This window comes from Prosopis cineraria, unplaced genomic scaffold (genome assembly GCF_029017545.1).
Source record: "Prosopis cineraria cultivar Desert tree isolate PC_DT_omini unplaced genomic scaffold, ASM2901754v1 PC405, whole genome shotgun sequence".
Classification (NCBI taxonomy): Eukaryota; Viridiplantae; Streptophyta; class Magnoliopsida; order Fabales; family Fabaceae; genus Prosopis; species Prosopis cineraria.
Genome location: NW_026555730.1, coordinates 32,807 through 51,160, shown reverse-complemented (window position 1 = coordinate 51,160; position 18,354 = coordinate 32,807). Strand labels below are relative to the sequence as shown.

The window sequence follows — 18,354 nt, the reverse complement described above, 5'->3', positions numbered from 1 at the left end:
GTCAAAGAACATCTATGTATCTTAGAGAAAGAATGTACTTGATCTCTTGAAGGAAATAGGTATGTTAGGTTGTAGGCCTGTTGAAACTCCTATTGTGGCCCCAAAGAAGAAGAAACCTATTCTAATGATGAAGTCGAAGAAGAAGACAATGAGAAAGAAAAGGATTTGTCTCTCCCATACAAGACCGGATATTGCTTTTGCTATAGGTGTGGCTAGCCAATACATATCTCAACCAAAGAAGAAGTACATGGAAGTAGCTTACAAGATTTTGAAGTATCGAAAAGGTACTCCTAATAGAGGGTTATTCTTCCAAAAACAAGAGCAGAGAACCATAAAGTGGATGCAAGTTGGGAAGGAACTCATCCTAATAGAAGATCAACTGCCAGTTATTGTTCCTTTGTGTGGGAAAACCTAGTTACCTAGAAGAATCAAAAGCAAAGAGTTGTTTCTAAAAGTAGTGCTAAGTCTGAATTAAGAGCATTGGCTCAAGGGTAATGGAAGAGTTGTGGCCAAAACAAGTTCTAGAAGAGATATATGTCAAAGTAGACCTTCCATTAAAACTCTATTTTGACAATAAGGCAGCTATAAACATGTGGAAGTGGATAGACATTTCATAAAAGAGAAAGTGGAAGAAGGAATCATTAGTTTGATTTATTTGCCTACCAATCTTCAAGCTACAGATGTTTTGACGAAGGGGTTACATAAGCCTAAATTTGAAAGTTGTATAAACAAGTTAGATGTGATTAGCATATATCATCCAACTTAAGGGAGAGTGTGGTGATATTGTAATTGTTGTGAATATTATTTTCTATTTATTAGGAGTTAATAGGCATTATTAGAGTTTATTGGTCTTTATTATTTTGTCTCCTAGTTTCACGTATAAATACCCTTGTGTAACACTATTCAATAAGTATAAGAATATACATTTCCCCTTTCAAATTGTCCACAGTATTTTTATCTACTCTTTTGAGAGTTTACGTTTTAGAAAGCTTATTCTTTATTCTAAAATCTTAGAAAAGATTTTTCTCTAAGTGTTTGATAGTTTATAAGGTTTGTAAGGTTTGTAAACTAAAACCAAGACTGGTGCAATCTTGTGTCTGTACTTTGGTAGCAAGCATTCTTTGAAACTTGTGATCTTAGTGAAAACTCTCAAGTGTGATGTTGAGAATTAGACACAGGCTAAGTGGTTGGGCTAAACCAATATAAATCTCTCGTGTCAAGCTTCTTTTTCTCCAAACTTCATTTCCAATTCACCCCCTCTTGGGTGACTAGCTTATTCAACAATAGAAGTCATCACAAAGTTGCAAAGTTCATTGATAGGAGACTTTCACTACAGCCCAATAGGCAGGCATTTGATGGTGGCTTCTCCATGCAAAAGGCTGGCAACAATTTTCTATTGGAAGGGTTTGGAGAAAGATACAAGGAATTATGCTCAAGGATGCCAAGTTTGCCAATAATTTAAGGGGAAATAGTAGCACAACCTGAACTGTCACATCCACCATCTATTCCAGCCACAATTTGGACAGATTTGGCAATTGATTACATTGAAGGACTTCCCAAATCCTTTAAGAAGTAATTTTAGTGGTTGCAGACCACTTGATGAAAGCTTGCACATTTTAGTGGGTTATAACACCCTTTCTCAACTTCAGATGTTGGGGGAGTTTTCATAGATAATGTCGTGAAACTAAAACATTTGTTACCTTGCACAATCACCACTAACTAAGACCCCATCTTTTGTAGTAAGTTCTTGTGTAAATTGATCAAATTGCATAAGGTATACCTACATTATTCCTTCAATTATCACCTGCAAGCGAATGACCACACAGAAAACTTGAACCAGCACATGGCGTGTCACCATAGGTGCATGATGGGGAATTAACCAAAGCAATGGTTTATGCGGTTGACTATAATTAAGGTATAACTTGACCTATCAATCCTCCATGGGGAGAGTTTTTCCAAAGGCAATGTGTAGAAGGCCCCCACCAATGCTTCTACCGTACGTAGAAAGGGATTCTTCTGAAGACAGAAACTTGAAAGAGCACTAAGTTGTGATTCAGCTTGTTAAATTTCACCTCTAGAAGGCCCAGATTAGAATTTTATAACAAGCCAAGAAGAGGAGATTCAAAGAGTGTTTTTGTTATTTTTTTAAATGGAAATTGAAATCTATCATTCACCAACAAAAAATACAAAAAATACAACAAAGAGAAAAACAAAAAAAGAATGTGGGGCGACCAACCAGCAGCAAAAGAGCTTGACAGTAATGGGCTCTTTTTGGTGGAATCAGAGAAAATACTAGCTTGGAAAATTTTGAAGGGGTTTATACCCCTGACTCAAGTAGTAGTCCATTGGAGAAATGCAGCACCAGATGATGTCATTTGGCAACCATTCCAGGCCATTTCTGAGTGATTCCCAGATTTTGACACTAGTGCTTCATCAACAACTCCTTGAGGACGAGAAGAATTTGGTGAGCTGTTAGTTATGAGGATAGCTTCTAAGGAAATAACAGAAAGGGGAAGATGATAGTTAGAGGCAGTTGGAATTATACCAGCATAACTAAGTTGTATCTATGGTGGTCTCTTTGCTTATGGTTCATTAGATAAAAGAAATTCGAATTTGATATCTGCATTTTTAATGGGGGCATTTTAGAGATACTAATAAAACCAATCAAAAGCTTTCAACGATTCAATTGATAACTTTAAACTTTTGGGTTGAAAAATGATCCTTTGCAATAGTAAAAATGAAAGAGTTGCTTAGTCAATCTGAAATAATGGCTCAAAATCATCTACTATGGCAGAAAAAGATGCAATTTCATTCAATATAATGCTACCACATAGTGTTTCATGCCTACTGAGACAAAGGCCACAACTCATTTATAACAGACTCCCTTGCATCTTTGAATAATAGGCCTTTGTTTCAAATTTTAACATTCAACGGAGAAGGTCAACAAGACACAAACAGGTATAGCAAGGGAGGACAATAATAACTTTTGCATAGCCTAACTCACACACACACACACACATTTATATATGTGTGATTGTATGTAATTATGTCTGTGTATGCACGCACATATATTATCTCGTTGCTTCTAAGACCAACAAAAGCACCCACATGAGATCTTATGCCCAATGCACGGATTACATATGCGCAATAGAGTCTTGTTTAATAAAACTCCAAAGCCTATTTAAAGAAACAACTGGAGACATTTAAATAAGACCTTAATATGTACCAGTAAATATATGCCAAAAATAAAAATGAAAAGATACAAAATACCTGCTAATATTTACAAACCGAAAATAACTTATTGTCCAGAGAATGGACAATTAACTGAGGCTGGAAATTCTCAAAGGAAATCCAAAGGATGTAACTTCTGCTTTTACCATTAAAATTAAAACTATAGTGTGTGGCAAACCAAACCAATTGTGTCCAAGGTTGTTAAAGGCAAATGGCACACTTAAGGTGCAAGGCCTGTAAAACGCTAAGGTGCAAGGCACTAGAAATGCGCATGCCCAAGAAAAGCAAGGCTCTACCATGTGAAAATGCATAATGTACAAACAACAAATCATAGATAAATGTAGCAGTCATCTAAATCATAAGCTATTACAACACAATAAATAAATAAAACAAAACTCACACCATAAGTACATGTATAGAGAGCCAAGTGGGCAACAGTACTTTTATGAGCAAACTATCAACAACTGATTAGTGACATTATTCTTCCAAGCAAATAATCTTTAACAAGAACTTTGAATAAATTATTGGCATGAGCAGACTGATAACCAATTTATACAGCCCATTTGAAAGCTACAGGTCTCTGAACACACCTAGATATTCCTTGAGGTAAAGGTGTTGCTGTTCTGTTTGCCTGACTGGGCTGGCCATTAGTAGTGTTTTGTATTTGACTCTGGCCACCCTGCTGCTGAGACTGTTGTATTGGCTGTTGCTGCTGCTGCTGGGCATTGCCTGACTCTGCTGCTAATGGTTTTCCAGGTACAGCTTGGTTTGCAGAATTAGGACCTTGTGGAAACTGAGATTTTTCAGCTTGTTGAGAATAGCCAGAACCTCTTTGTTGGAAAAATTTGTTAGAGGTTGCATAATTGTAAGAATATAAATGCTGAATCTTTTGAAGCACTTCCTCAACAGGAGGGGGAGGTCCAGGAACTTAGCATGCCTATACCGGCAGTCAGGACCATTGGGGCAAAATCCCAACTTGTACCTGCGGAGACAGTAACAGTAAAATCATTGACATACAAGTTCATGGTCCAATCCAAAGCAAAGAACATTCAATCAGGCATATTGAATGCAATTTTTTCTTCTTTGAGTAAATAAAAAATTCTTTATTGAAGAGATAAAAACAACAATGTAAAACCAGATCAGCAGAATAAGACATCTTCCACGATACCATTGAAAAGAGAAAGGAGAGAAGCACATCAAAAATATAAATCCTTCCTGCTATAACTTTATTAGCAGAGATTTGTCAAGAAATAATGCAGTATCAATATTGCATAAAAACAGAAACCTTTTCAAGAACTTAAACTTGTCCCTCCAACCAAGTGCACCAAAAGTCAAAACCATCACATACATTTGCTCAACTCCACGGAATCCTTCCCACCATTCTTCTCCCAAATCCCTAAAGTAAAGCAACAGCTCAGAGAAAGACACCTAAGGGAACATCCCAAGCAGTCTGAACAGCAAGAGCGCAATGATTGTGGAAAGAAGACTTATCATATTGACAGCAGCCACTAACCTAGCTTTGAACTTTTGCTGACCCATCAGAATTTAAACTCACAATCATGAACAAATTGCACAAAACATATAACCCCGCAATCCTATCCCGGGGCCAAGAAAATTACATCGAGTTTACGCAGGGTATTAGGTTAACAGAAACTGGGTAGTCATACATACATGTTACACTCCTTGATATCTTCGTTTGTGTGCTTATACACGCAGTCCTGCTCCCGACACTCCCCATATAATCTAAAAAACCGGCAAACGGGCATCCGCGCTTTGTCATACTGGTGTAAGAAGCCGCAGGCATCGCCCTTCATGCAGAGTCCACGAAGCCAGTGCCGGCACACCGTCTGCCGGAAGCTCCGGCGGCCAGGAATATTGTTTGTAGCAGGGTCGGCAGCACCGGGGGTAACACCATTAGCTGCGGCGGTGGCAACAGCGGGAGAATCGGATGGGGCAAGAGGTCCGGATGGCGCAGCTGGGTTGGCGGGAGCAGTGTCGAGACCGCCTTCAAAATCAAAGCTGAGGACTCCTTCAGCATCCTCCATTTGAGGGACGGAGCAAGTGGTGTCGTTGGCTCTATGCTATTGAAGGAATTTTGAGGGAAGAACCAAAAAGACAGTTGGCCCAAAAAAAGGTCAAGCGCAGTGACCCTGCAGGCTAAGTCAAGATGAATGAACGCAGTAAATTCACGTACAGAAACAACAAAGGCATTGTGCCATTCAACTCTCTACTGATTTAATGATTTATTTTTCATTTTATATTTATTAAATTATAAAAAATTATTAAAAAAATTAATAAATTTGATCATAAATTTATACAATTCAAATTTAATATATATAATCCAACTTAATATTAAAAATTATAAAAATTTAATATTAAATTTACATTGTTTAAAATATATTTAAATAATTAATTTATTAAAATTAAAAAAACTTTTAATAAATTTTATCATCATTCCAAACAGTACAAATATAATATGAATATTCAAAATTTAATATTAAATATTCACTATTTAAAATATATTTAAATAATTAATTTATAAAATTTTTAATATTAAATTTAGACCATTTATATTGAATATGAACTGTTCAAATTAATAATTAAATTTATTAAAAATTTAAAATATTAAATTTAAATTATTTAAATTTTCACTGTTTCTCAACGAAGAGACAGTGGAGGATTCCCTCAAAGGAGGGAATCTAATATCATTTAACTCATTCAATATTTTATATCTTACCATATCATTTCATATTGATATAATTTAATTTTAAAAAATAATTCTTTCACATTTCATTTCAGGGAGGATAACAATTAAACATAAAAAATAGTAAAAATTAAATATCAATTGTCAATATTTATCTAAATAATTGTAAATAATTAGTTTGCAATTTAGATTTATATTTATAACTTTTTGAATTAATATTTATAATTATTTTATAAAAAATTTATTGAAAACTTAATTGTTATTAATTCATCATTTTGGAACTTTATTAACAATTCTCCCTTTATTTTACTAAATTAAAATGTTTTTATAATAACGATTTAAACTAATTTTTTTCATATTTTTATTTTCAAAACTTCTTGTAAAAAACTACTCAACAGATATTCTTTAAATGGATTTTTTTCCATTGCCTCTTACTTCTCAAGAGAATGAATTAGCTCGGATTGAATCAAATGATCGCAGTTGCTCTGTAAAGCTGGCTTAAGGAAGATTGTTAACTCTTGCCTGAGATTTTATTTTTCAAATAATCTAACTCCCTACCCTATTTGGAGAATTTTTTTTTTTTTTTGTATGGAAGGTAAAGCTTCCTATGAAGCTTTTTAATATTTATATGGAAGCTATTGCATGAGGCCCTACCTATTGGAGAAATCCTAAGAAAAACATCATTTAAACAACTCTCAAATTTGCCGATTGGTATGGCAAAGCACTTGCAATTGCTAGACATTAGGTAGTGATAATAATGGTTTTCATTAGAAACATTTGATGTTAGATTATCTATATTTTAATAATAAAATAATAATACTCTTTCCGTCTCAAATTATAAAATATTTTAAAAAAAATTTAACGTCCTACAATATAGGACACTTTAATAAAATTAAAATTTCGTTAATGATAATTTTTCAATAATACCCTTTACATATGTTTTCTCTCTTTAATGTTCTTTTATCAATGAAATATTAAATAAAAAATATTTTTAAAAATTTATATTTTTATTTTAAAAAAATAAAATTACAAAATATATTTAATAAACTTTGTAAATCTTATTTAAAAATATCTCATAATTTGAGACAGAGAAAGAGAAAGGGGAGTGGGGGGAAGAGGGAGTGTGTGTGTGAGAGAGAGAGATGACAAAATAATTTTCTTTGACTTACATGCTCATTAAAGAAAACTTGATTCTTTGTTTCATTCTGATGTGAATCTTCTATATTTACGGTCACACAGATATAAAGGCATAGAAATGATATAGATATATAATCTTAAAAAAAAAATTAAAAAGAGAGATGAATGATAAGCGCAAACATGAAGAAAGATGACACAGGAGAGTCATATCATAACTCGGCCATCATACATTTCATATTATTGAACATGTCGTAGATACATATAACAAATCGACTAATACTCCCTAAAACCATACTAACCCAATAACAACTCAGTAAATAAGAAAAATAGGGGGGATATTCTACTCTACCCACTTCCACTAGCATGAGAAAGATGACTGACTTCAACAGTGGAACTATGCTCTATAAGTATTAATCATCCATGGTCATGCCTTTATTGGTCCAAAGCTAAAATTCATTTTCCAGAATGCCTCACGTTTAACAAAAAGAGATGGATGTAAATGCTTCAGGTTCTGTTGGATCTGAATCTTCTAATACTGAAAACCTGTGAAGCTAGTGAAGTTGAATAGAAAGCACCAACACCACATGTACAGTACTAATGCTTCCCTTCAAACTTCACGAACGCTTCGATTTCAGATGATCTGTTCTCTGTTAGTGTTAAGCGTGCAAAGCAGCTCTGAGAGTTTCAGAGAACTGCAGATGAAGTTCCATAACCATCACGGTGAGCTTTCTGCCATCTCCATGCAATCCCCAAACTCTCTTGAAGATTGGTGTAACGCGCAGTCCAATTCAGTTCGCGCAATATCTTTGATGGGTCACTGTACACTTCAGCGTAATCGCCGGGACGACGGGAAAGATATTCAACTTTAATGTCCACCCCGGTAGCCTTTTTACAAGCTTCCACAAACTCTTTAACAGATCTACCTGGTTTACAGAACCCCATAATAAATGTAAGACAAATGTATGAATGAGATACGATAAAGAATCTTAAGACCTGGCTATAAAGGGTAAGTAGACAATGGACAGGGCTGACATATGACAAGATTGAGCAAATTCTGGAATGGATTGTAATGGGCTTGTCAAACTTGAACTACCCCTTTAAAATATAATAAAATAATTTTAGTTTAATCCAAATCCATCCAAGAACTATGTTAATGGATTGGTCCATGTATTTGTGAACACATTCAGTCCATCCAATTGATCTATTACTTAAATTTTACATTAAATTATACTTAAAAAATATATTAACTTTAATTTAATAATAACAACAACGACTACAACAACTAATAACTTTGGTATTCTTTCCAAACTTCAAAACAAAAAAAAGGAATTCAAAAATATGTCACTCTCTTTTCGAATGTATGAATGGAAATAATCAAATTTGGATTCTTAAGAACATCTTGACTCAGTTTTCATCGCATGCTGAGAAATTAATCATAGAAGGAAACTGTTCTTATCAGCGACCAAGATGATCAACTACTAAGAACACTTTAAAACATTAAAAGATTTACATTCAAAGAAGTCACAACCTACCTCTTCCGGTGCCAACGTTGTAGATCCCGACTTTACCAGATTGAGCCTTTTCAAGAGCTTTCACATGAGCATCAACCAGGTCAGTTACATCAATATAATCTCGTACACAAGTTCCGTCAGGTGTCTTATAATCCGTTCCTCTAACCTGCAAGCCGCCAACAAATGCAATGACAACACTTGAAAGCATTCAATCATTATATACTTGACCTCAATCAAATCCTTTGGGTAGGTTTTCAAATAGCTTTGCAAATGTCAGAGAGGACGAAAAATGCATTCCCTTCTAGGGAAATTGACGATTAAGGATCCCCTAATGTCATTAATTTCAATTAAGGATCATAAAATATCAAAATCCCAATTAAGGACCACGGGACTTACTTGGAATAAAAAACATACATAAATTTAAAAAATCGCCCTCTACTAAACATTAAAATATATACAACACTGCTGAAATCACTATGGTGATTGTTAATGTCAGTTAGAAAAACAAGGAACTACATTTAGGAATAAGTTGTTTCCCAATATAAAAAAAAAATCATGAAACATTCCAAGGTCACTAATGAATATATAAAAGCGATTTGGAAAATTACTAGCTTACTTAAGAATATGAACTCAATGACTTCTCAAATTTCATACTTATTTATCTATAGTTTAAGCTTAAAAAACAAGGAGATGACACTGCCAAATCACTATCGTAATATGAGAATATTGTTAATGTCAATTGAAAAACAAGGAATCACACTTGGGAATAGATTGTTTTCTAGTGGGAAAGAAACTCACCTTTGAAACATTCTAAGGTCACGTAGGAATACACAAAAAGAATTTACTAACTTCACTTAGTGATTTTTTCCCAACGAACATTTCAGATGATTCACTTTTTTTAAAAAAAAAATTCTAAGTGAAGACCATGGTCCTCAATTAGGATTTCAATATTTTATGGTCCTCAATTGAAATTAATGACCTTAAGGGGTCCTTAATTGTCATTTTCCCTTCTTTCTATATAGAAGACTTCTCCAAGTTCAATAGTTAGTAGTTTTTAAAAAAAAACCCCAAAGATTGCGATAAAAATTGTTACATTAGCAAAATGAAAGATGTTGTATTTAATGAGAAAACATTTATTGAATTATATATCAATTATTAGGAATCTAGTAATATAGATGCCTCTATCAGTTCCTGGAAATGTACAAAATAGCGTTATCTCAGTGCTAATGTTTTGAAAGGAAACATTCCATAGATTTTGAGTTTTTGACATTTATAAAGAAAGGGAAAAAAAAAATAAACCAGTATACCTTTAAGCCAGGAATAATACCACGTGCTGCATCAAAGCAGGCACCTGAAATTCGACCTTGTTCTCGCAGTTCAGGTCTTGGAGCCTCTCCTAATCTGCCCTCAGGATCTGATCCAATCACATTGAAGTATCTGGATGTTCAAAGATGAGAAAGTCATCAAAGATGAACATAATATTCTGAATTTTGAAAATACTATACTTAGATCAAGCAGCACAGATTGGACATCTTCATTCATGGTGCTCAAACTATATACCAATGGTCCAAAAGACATAAAGTGATCAGTTTTATAGCTAAATACCATAACAATGATAGAAAAAAGATTCTTCTCCACATTTTTAATTTTTCTACACTGCGAATCCAATATCTTGTCCTTATCTATAAAAAAAAGAAAGAGAAAATAATATCAACTTAATAGATTCGGCCCACCATTACATCCACTTCCTAGTTTCAAGCGACACTTTCTTTAAGATGACTATAAATTCAATAAAACTATAACAAGTCACTCAACACACAAATGAACAGTGTAACTCTTCAATTTCTATTTCAAACTCGAGAACAAAGAAAAAATCCTATGTTTAAGTAGCCACAAATCCATATTGAAATCCCATGCCTAAAAGATCATGTTACATCAAAATTCCTCAACACGAGAACCAATAAAGCTATCTATTGCTTCTCAAACACAACAAAATGACTTGAAAGGATTATCTACTTCCATGCATGCGCATCATGCGTGCCCCACTAGAGATCAACACATCCAAACTCACGTGGTGTTTTAGGGGAGGGGGAACAATGAAGAGGAGAATAGAGAAAAGCTGGCATTGCCAATACTTAACAAAAGAAAATGATCACTAAACACAACGAGCATGAATCAGAAAATGACTGTCGCAAGATTCCAAATATTGAAAATACATCAAAAATCAAGATTAAAAACTAACTTCAGAAACAATGAGGACATTCATAAATAAGAATTCAAAAAATGGAGGGAGATTTCTGTACGTATTGCACATACCTTAGGATCATCACAGCCATGTCCGAGGTTTTAGAAAAATCAAGGATGATATCTTCTGCCATCTTCTTGGCTTTTCCATATGGATTTATTGGGAACTGTAACATCACACATGAATGTTATAAGCAAACACCCTTGTGCTAGAACCACTGAAGGAACCAAATGTGAACATTACAACTAAAATGTTATAAAAAACACAAGACACAGTTTTCCTGCCTGGGGTGTTTCTTCTGTAATGGGCATCTTTTCAGGTTCTCCATATGTTGCACATGTACTAGAATATATCAATGTCGTCACACCATGTTTAGCCATAGACTCCAAAACCAACAATGTGTTTGATGTAATATTGTGGTAATACCTGAAACGTTTCCAGAAGGGTAAGCTCAATCAACTTTTACATTAACCTTTTATGTTAAACCTCAAAAACAAATCAGAAGAAATCCCAATTAATCAGTTAACAATAAAACAACGTTGAGCTACTTAAATCAGAAGTCCATTCTAGAACTTATAGCAGTCCAATGAGGCTCTCTGAATGAAATCTTAGGCACACTAATGAAGTAGGTAACATTGGTTTCATTCACCTAATCAAACATAGCCGAAGACTGAAACAGAAGATGGTTAGCATATAATGCATGGTAACAAGTTGGCAAATCATGCCAAAACTCACCCCAACAAATTCACTTGACCAAACATAGCCTAAGACCTCAACAGATAATAGTTACCATATAATGTATGGTAACAAGTTCACAAATTATGCAAAAATCAAATCATTACAAGACACAGCAAATTTTGTTACTCACACCAAGACAATTGTTCGTAAAGCAAAATGATAACTCAAGATGGTAGAAGGACATCACATAGCAAAAAAGTTTAACATAAGCAAGCATAAACAACATAACAAAACGCTGAAACAATCATATTTCAAACAACACAGACTTATTAAGCATCAACCTGAACTTAAATTGAACAGGAAAACCGAATGATAGTCAGTAAAAACATGGGAATAGAAAATCCATCCCAATCAGTCCAGCCACAATTTATATTTTCCAATAGACATATAAATTAAAAGCATGTATGAGAAATTAATAATATAAAAGAAACTTAGAACTTTGCAGTTTAAATTTACATTTTCTCTAACATTATATAAACATGTATACACAAAAATTTCATGTTTGAAAAATGGCTCAGAAAGCTGGAAAATTTTAATTAGACAGAATTTAATTGTTCACAGTGAGGTTTAGACAAGTATCCCTCAATCTATCATACAATGCCCAAATAAACCCAATATGATATTGGACATCCCATAATACACAATATGGAATTTAGTATTCTATCCTACCAAGTCTCCATCAAAGAAACTTTAATCTCAAATTATAATTCGAATTTCCAGTAAATGACTTTATTTTAAAAAATTAAAAAAGAAAGCAAAAGGAGGGGGGAAGACCCCGACATCATAAAAGTTAAATTGTACTCCGAACAAGTATATTAAAATATAGCAAAGTCATATCCAACCATAAGCAAATAAACAGAATATGATATAATAATAATTGAAACAAATGAATGAGTGCATGAATTTATTTTAACAACCAGGCCCATAACCATGTCAAAGCAATTTGCAGTGAAAGCCCATTCTGGAATGAAAATATCAATTCATATTCAAGAAAACAATCAGCCAATCCACCAGATAGGTGAATAAACAAAATTAGAAACCGTACACAGATCCTCCTTTCCATAATTTGCTTGTCAAAGCTTAAATGATGCTTACTTAAGAGGATCAGCTGTGCTCTCCCCAACATATGCAACAGCAGCAAAGTGCATTACAGCATCAAATTTATTCTCTGAAAATATTTTATCAACCTGATAACCAGTCAAGTAGACAAGCCATACCAACATCAAATTGTTTCAAATACAAGGTTTTCTTTCTTTTATTTCCATTACTTTTCTTTTCCTTTCTTTCGTTTTTTGCTGTCTAAATACAAGTTAATATTGAAGACCAAAATATTTCTATTTACAAATGCAAGATGGTCAGGATACAGATTTCTTATCTCCCAAATCAGCATATATAAATTGAAGCCTTCCAGGTTCTGGAAATAATTCTTGGAGAACCCTGATGGCACCTAAATTTCCTCGTGACAAGTTGTCCTGCCAGAAAGGAAAAAAAAAATGTTAGTCTTGTGGTGCAGCAACGATGGAGAGAGTTTATGACTTTAACAGATATCATATTATGTACAGACATACCACTATGGTGACACGATAAGAATCCTTCAAAAGTCGTAGAGCAGCATGTGACCCAATATAGCCTGCTCCTCCTGTTACCAGGACATGTGTGACTCCAGGTTCATGGAAAGAAAACTGGAAACAGCCAAAACAGGAAAGAATTAATAACATGAATGAAAAGGCATACAAACCCTAGATTTTTGTATCATATCCTCAACAAATAACAAGAAAACTGAGTCAGGGAGAAGAAGGTTGTAACTGATAATATTATCTCCCTTCTTTCACTTACTGCCATTTTATATACTCCCTCCTTTTTCTTTCTGCTTAGGCTTTTTCCTTTTTATTTTTTATCCAATAACACTAGTGAACAGAAAAGAACAAATTAAACATACCCATTTATTAATTTCTATTTAATAGACCTAAACATGGCCCGTAATAACTCAACCACTTCATGGTTCTTTCTTTTGTAAGCATTAAAAATTAAAAATCCAAACTCCCACATTTTAGTAAGATATTTATAGGAGTTACCGGACTAGGGGAGTTCATAGAAGGAGACTGCTTGATCATGATAATGCATAATGCTGTCAATGCCGCAGCAAGAAAAACTTTCCCAACAAAACTGCCCTTCCTCTTTGGATCAGCATAGTCCATTCCTAGAAGACAGCAGAACATGAACAAAAAGGGGGGAAAGCCTTATCAAACCAAAATTAGATTACAAACATAATTGAGAAAAAATATTAACATCATGGAATACTTGGATATTTCCAGATTCCCCAACTTCACAAACCCCCAACCTATCCTACAATCATGCGTTACAATTTTTAGTAATTAGGCCTTTAGAGAGGGGGGGGAGATTGTGTGCGTGCCATGTGTCACATGTATTTGAGCTGTTTATAACTCCATTCATGCCTATATCTGGCAATCAAAATCTTACCTCCCAATGACCCAGGTCTGCTAGCCCTTGGCTGACTTCTGGGCCTGCCAAATAGCATTTGCGAAATCTATATTACTAGGATTGAAGAAGTGAAGTCTTATTCCTCCCCTCCTTGGACAGATCTAAGGTGATAATCTGCAGTTGAAACTCTAGGATTAAAACAAACCCATCAAAGTTCAGAAATCAGAATAAATAGATAACACTCAGAACAAAGAAAGGAAAGGAAGGACCAAGGCAAGAATACGATTGAAATTCCAGGCCTCGGTAAAGATTTTGAAAAGTATGATACTAAAGATCCTTAATCCTTTACAAATCAGAGACCCAGCAATTCACCAATAAATTTGGAGCCATAAAACCGGTTAGATTTAGCATTCATAGAAATTATATATCCTCATAAATCTGTGAAAGAAAACCCACAAAGGAAAAACTCAAAAAAAAAAAAAAGCCTCCAAATTAAGCTCTGCATATTTCACTCCAGTGATAAAGAGATATGCATATCCCTTGTCGTCAAATCTTTACATGACATAATACCAGGGGGTGGGGGGAATCTTAGAAGACGATTTTGCCAGCTTGTAATACAGACACCGTCATAAGATTGCACTTCCAAATTTTCCCCAAATGAGAACAGAACAAATTCCGATGAATCAGTTTCAAGATCCAACATGATCAACCAACAAAATCCCATCCACGATAACACTTTCTGTTCAATGTCTCTTCAAAATTTAAAAAAAAAACATTTTTTAAAGCACCATTGACAAACCGAGAAAGGAAACCCTAAGAAAACTACACAGAATCAACGGAGAAGCTCAAAGATCAGCACCGACCATCCAAATAAACAGACTTCAGCTAACAAACGCATTAGAAAGTTGATGAACCAGGGTTAATAAGCACAATACCGAACGAACAAAGGCAAAGGGGCGTTAAAACCGCCTGAAACAGAAAATCAAAGCAACGGTAGCTCATGTCATATGGACGTGCAGGCCACAAGGACAGAAGATCTTAATGAGGGAAAGACGTGAAAAGAGAATAAAGCGTCCCAATTTAACAAATTCACGCAACAAAAGAAAAGGAAAATGAAAATACCAAAAAAAAAATATTGTACCAGATTCCGGGTAGAATCCACGATCAGTTCCAAACGCATGAAAGAGAAATCGAAAGGAAATTCGGGAAAAACGCAAGAAAACGTGCAAGCTTCAACGAAGGCAGACCTGGTCCTGCAGGCGGAAAATTCGCAGCATAATACGTCGTCTATAGACGTTGACACTAGAAGGAGATGAAGGTGAAAATAAGGAGGTTGGCACGAGAAACAGCGACATCCCTGATTTTTTTTTTGAATTTTTTTTTTTGTTTCAATGATATTTGAATTTTTTTTTTTTTTTTTTTGGGTTTCAAGAGAAACGTTTGTTGGAACCACGGCATGAATGAGTGATGACTAACCAATATTGTGCGACCATGTGTGCTTCACTTTACCGCCGAGGAATGCGGGACCATTCTATTTTCCGTGAAGCGTGTCAACTTTTGGCACTTTGGGGCCCATATGGTTTATATGGGTCCACATTCTATTTGTGGGCCCCTTTTGACTGACAAATGGAAAGCGAGCATTGACGGGAGAATTTTCAATTATTAATTTGCACATTTCTTTTGCCGCGTAAGCTTACTAAAACACAAACGGCCAAATATGGAAGGAATTTGGAGTGCGCCAAAATTTATTTATTCAAGAAGGGGCTTTCATGACATAATAACAACAATCATTTGATTTAATAAAATAATTATAAAAAATTTTATCATATAATATTTAAAAAAATTAAATTTTAAATTTTTTCAAGGAGACCATGAGAAGTTTTTTTATCCTGAAAATTATTTTAAATTTTTAAAGATAAATATATATTTGTAATTTTAAATATTAATAAAATATAATAATTATAAATAAGATACTGATTCAGTGAGTGAATCTATATTACTGAAGTAATATATAAAAGTCACTAATGTTCAAGAGTTTTTTTTGTTTTACAATGCAATCAATATGATTATTAACAAAGCAATATGAAATATGAAATTTATTACTCCTTTTATTATAAAATATAAGATATTTTTAATCAATAAAGTGTTTACCTACTTTTAAACTAACATTATTTTTTTATATACTTACTCCTATTTAACACCTTATAATAAATATAAAATCATTCATTAATAAAAACACTTTTGAAACATCCAACTTATTAAAAATACCTTACATTTTCAACATCCAACTTCTTAAAAAATACCTTACATTCAACTTACAAGTATTATTTATAAGTTATTGTCCACCTCACTTTAAATTAAATTTTATTTAATGCATGAGGAAAGGAAGCATATCGAATTTTTTTTTCTCTTTTGCAAAATGTATTCTTTTTAGTACAAGTAAGAACAAGTTATTCTTTTTAAACTAGTTCATAAGAGAATGTTCACCACTTGGTAGGCACAAATTATTCTAACATGTCTTGTTACCCACTTAGGCGAAATCAATGGAGAAGAAAAAAATTCTAGTTATGATGACAAGTCTTTAGGTATGGTGTTAAAGAAATAAAAAAAAATACTCATTCCATTCAAAAATATAGAACATTTTTTAAGGAGTTAAATGTTAAAAAATGTAAGTCATTTTTAATCTTTCGAGGTGCAATAATTATTTTTTTCAAAAGTATTCCTATTGATAATAACTTTATATTTATTGTAGAGTATTTAATAAGGGTAAATATAAAAAAATAGGATTAGTTGTAAAGTAGGTAATTACTTTATTAGGGATGAAATTTAGTTTAGAATACCTTATAGTTTTAAATAGAGGGAGTAAGCTTATTAATATGATTATTTTTTTAATTACTCACATGTGCCCCTATTAAAGATAATTATGTTCAATATATGGTCAGGTGCTAAATATGAATATATCTCCTAACAAGTTATTCAAACTTTGATTTATCAAATTGTAAAGGACTAACCTCTTTTAACTTTTGTAAATTTTTTAATATGATTGTTTTTTAATATATGATATTATCAAGTTAAATTTAAGTATTACCAGTTCCAAATAGAAGTAACTCTTCCAAGTCCCAACATAATTTTTTTATCCTTAAAATTTAAATCCTAATAATTTTTCCTTTCACAATATTCTAACCTGATAACTTATTCGTAAAAGATGGAGTTTCTTTTGGGGAGAACTATATGTAAGTTTCACACAACACATTTATATATTACTAGATCTATTGACAACTTTGCAAAAATAATAATAACAATAATAACCACATAATTTAGTTGTCAAAATTTTTTTTTACCCAATTGTCAATTAATCTTATAACATTTAATTATATTTTATGAGATTTTAAAGTAATTCTTCTTTTCTTTTATTCAACCCACTCCAAGTTTGTGAAGGAATATACTTTTTATTCATCAATTATATTTGAAATGAAATTTTATCTTTAGCTTTTAAATTGAACACATATAACTATGCCACAATAAAATATATATTAATATATAATTCCTATAATCTAACGGCATGCTATATTATAAGATGTTCCCATTCCATCATTTTATCATTTTATATTTTATAATATTTAAAAAAGTATTAAAAAGTATTTTTTGCCCTTCAACTATTTGTTCAAGAATATATGATATCTTGAACTTTCATATAATGCAGTTTTATCTTTTAATATTTGAAAATAATATATTGAACACTCTTCTATTAAAAAAATTTTTATTTGATCATTAATTAACTTAAAAATGGATGAAAAGTACCTCAAAAATAACAAAAAATGACCCATAAAATTACACATAAGTAACTCATAAGAAAATCAATAGCAATTAAGTCTTCTTAATTACATATAAATAACTGAAAATAAATATTATTTCTTGTTCATGTAAAAGACCAAAATATGATTTAATTTTGATCAACCATTACTTTAGAGGCTTAATAGATATTAATTTTCTTATGAAATACTTATTTGCAATTTTATGACTCATTTCCTATAATATTTTAAATTATTTTTTGTAATTTTTGGGTCAACTAACAATTAAAATTAATTTTTTTAACAACAAGATGCTTAGAACACCATTTTTAAATGTTAAAAGATGAAATCACACTATATGAAAGTTTAGAAGATCATGTGCTCCTGAACAAATAATTAAGAAGCAAAATTATCCTTTAATCCTCCAAAAAGCACTGCTGCACTATTACTGTTGTTAGTGAAGAATGAATCTATTATTATAATATTAATTATATTTTGTAGAAAGTTATACTATTCATATTTTGAATCCTATTTCTGAAATTGGATTTTGTGCAT

General features: G+C 32.7%; 1 protein-coding gene and 1 pseudogene across 3 annotated transcripts; both read right to left on the bottom strand.

Annotated features, from left to right (window-relative positions):
- Positions 1–3,659: 3,659 nt before the first annotated feature.
- On the bottom strand, positions 3,660–5,381 carry LOC129296957 (30-kDa cleavage and polyadenylation specificity factor 30-like; annotated as a pseudogene).
- Positions 5,382–7,253: 1,872 nt separating this feature from the next.
- On the bottom strand, positions 7,254–15,308 carry LOC129296953 (UDP-arabinose 4-epimerase 1-like). Of its 3 annotated transcripts, none has more exons than XM_054935359.1 (11): positions 15,150–15,308; positions 14,048–14,182; positions 13,642–13,766; positions 13,135–13,248; positions 12,931–13,038; positions 12,662–12,753; positions 11,113–11,254; positions 10,900–10,994; positions 9,891–10,020; positions 8,605–8,749; positions 7,254–7,995 (listed from the first exon to the last, which is right to left on the bottom strand). In XM_054935359.1, the coding sequence occupies exons 2-11, from the start codon at positions 14,103–14,105 to the stop codon at positions 7,757–7,759; spliced, it is 1,248 nt and encodes a 415-aa protein (XP_054791334.1). In that variant the 5' UTR covers positions 14,106–14,182; positions 15,150–15,308; the 3' UTR covers positions 7,254–7,756. The 3 variants fall into 3 exon arrangements, with proteins under 3 accessions (XP_054791334.1, XP_054791335.1, XP_054791336.1); XM_054935360.1 differs by lacking the exon at positions 15,150–15,308 and adding an exon at positions 14,944–15,080; XM_054935361.1 differs by lacking the exon at positions 15,150–15,308 and having other exon boundaries at positions 14,048–14,196.
- Between the last annotated feature and the right edge of the window lie 3,046 nt (positions 15,309–18,354).

Coding starts and splice junctions, on each gene's coding strand:
- LOC129296953 (XM_054935359.1), bottom strand. CDS start 14,105: ATGCTATTTGGCAGGCCCAGAAGTCAGCCAAGGGCTAGCAGACCTGGG. Junction 11,255..12,661: donor AGCACAGCTGATCCTCTTAA/GTAAGCATCATT, acceptor GAAACGTTTCAG/GTATTACCACAATATTACAT. Junction 10,995..11,112: donor TTACAGAAGAAACACCCCAG/GCAGGAAAACTG, acceptor GTGATGTTACAG/TTCCCAATAAATCCATATGG.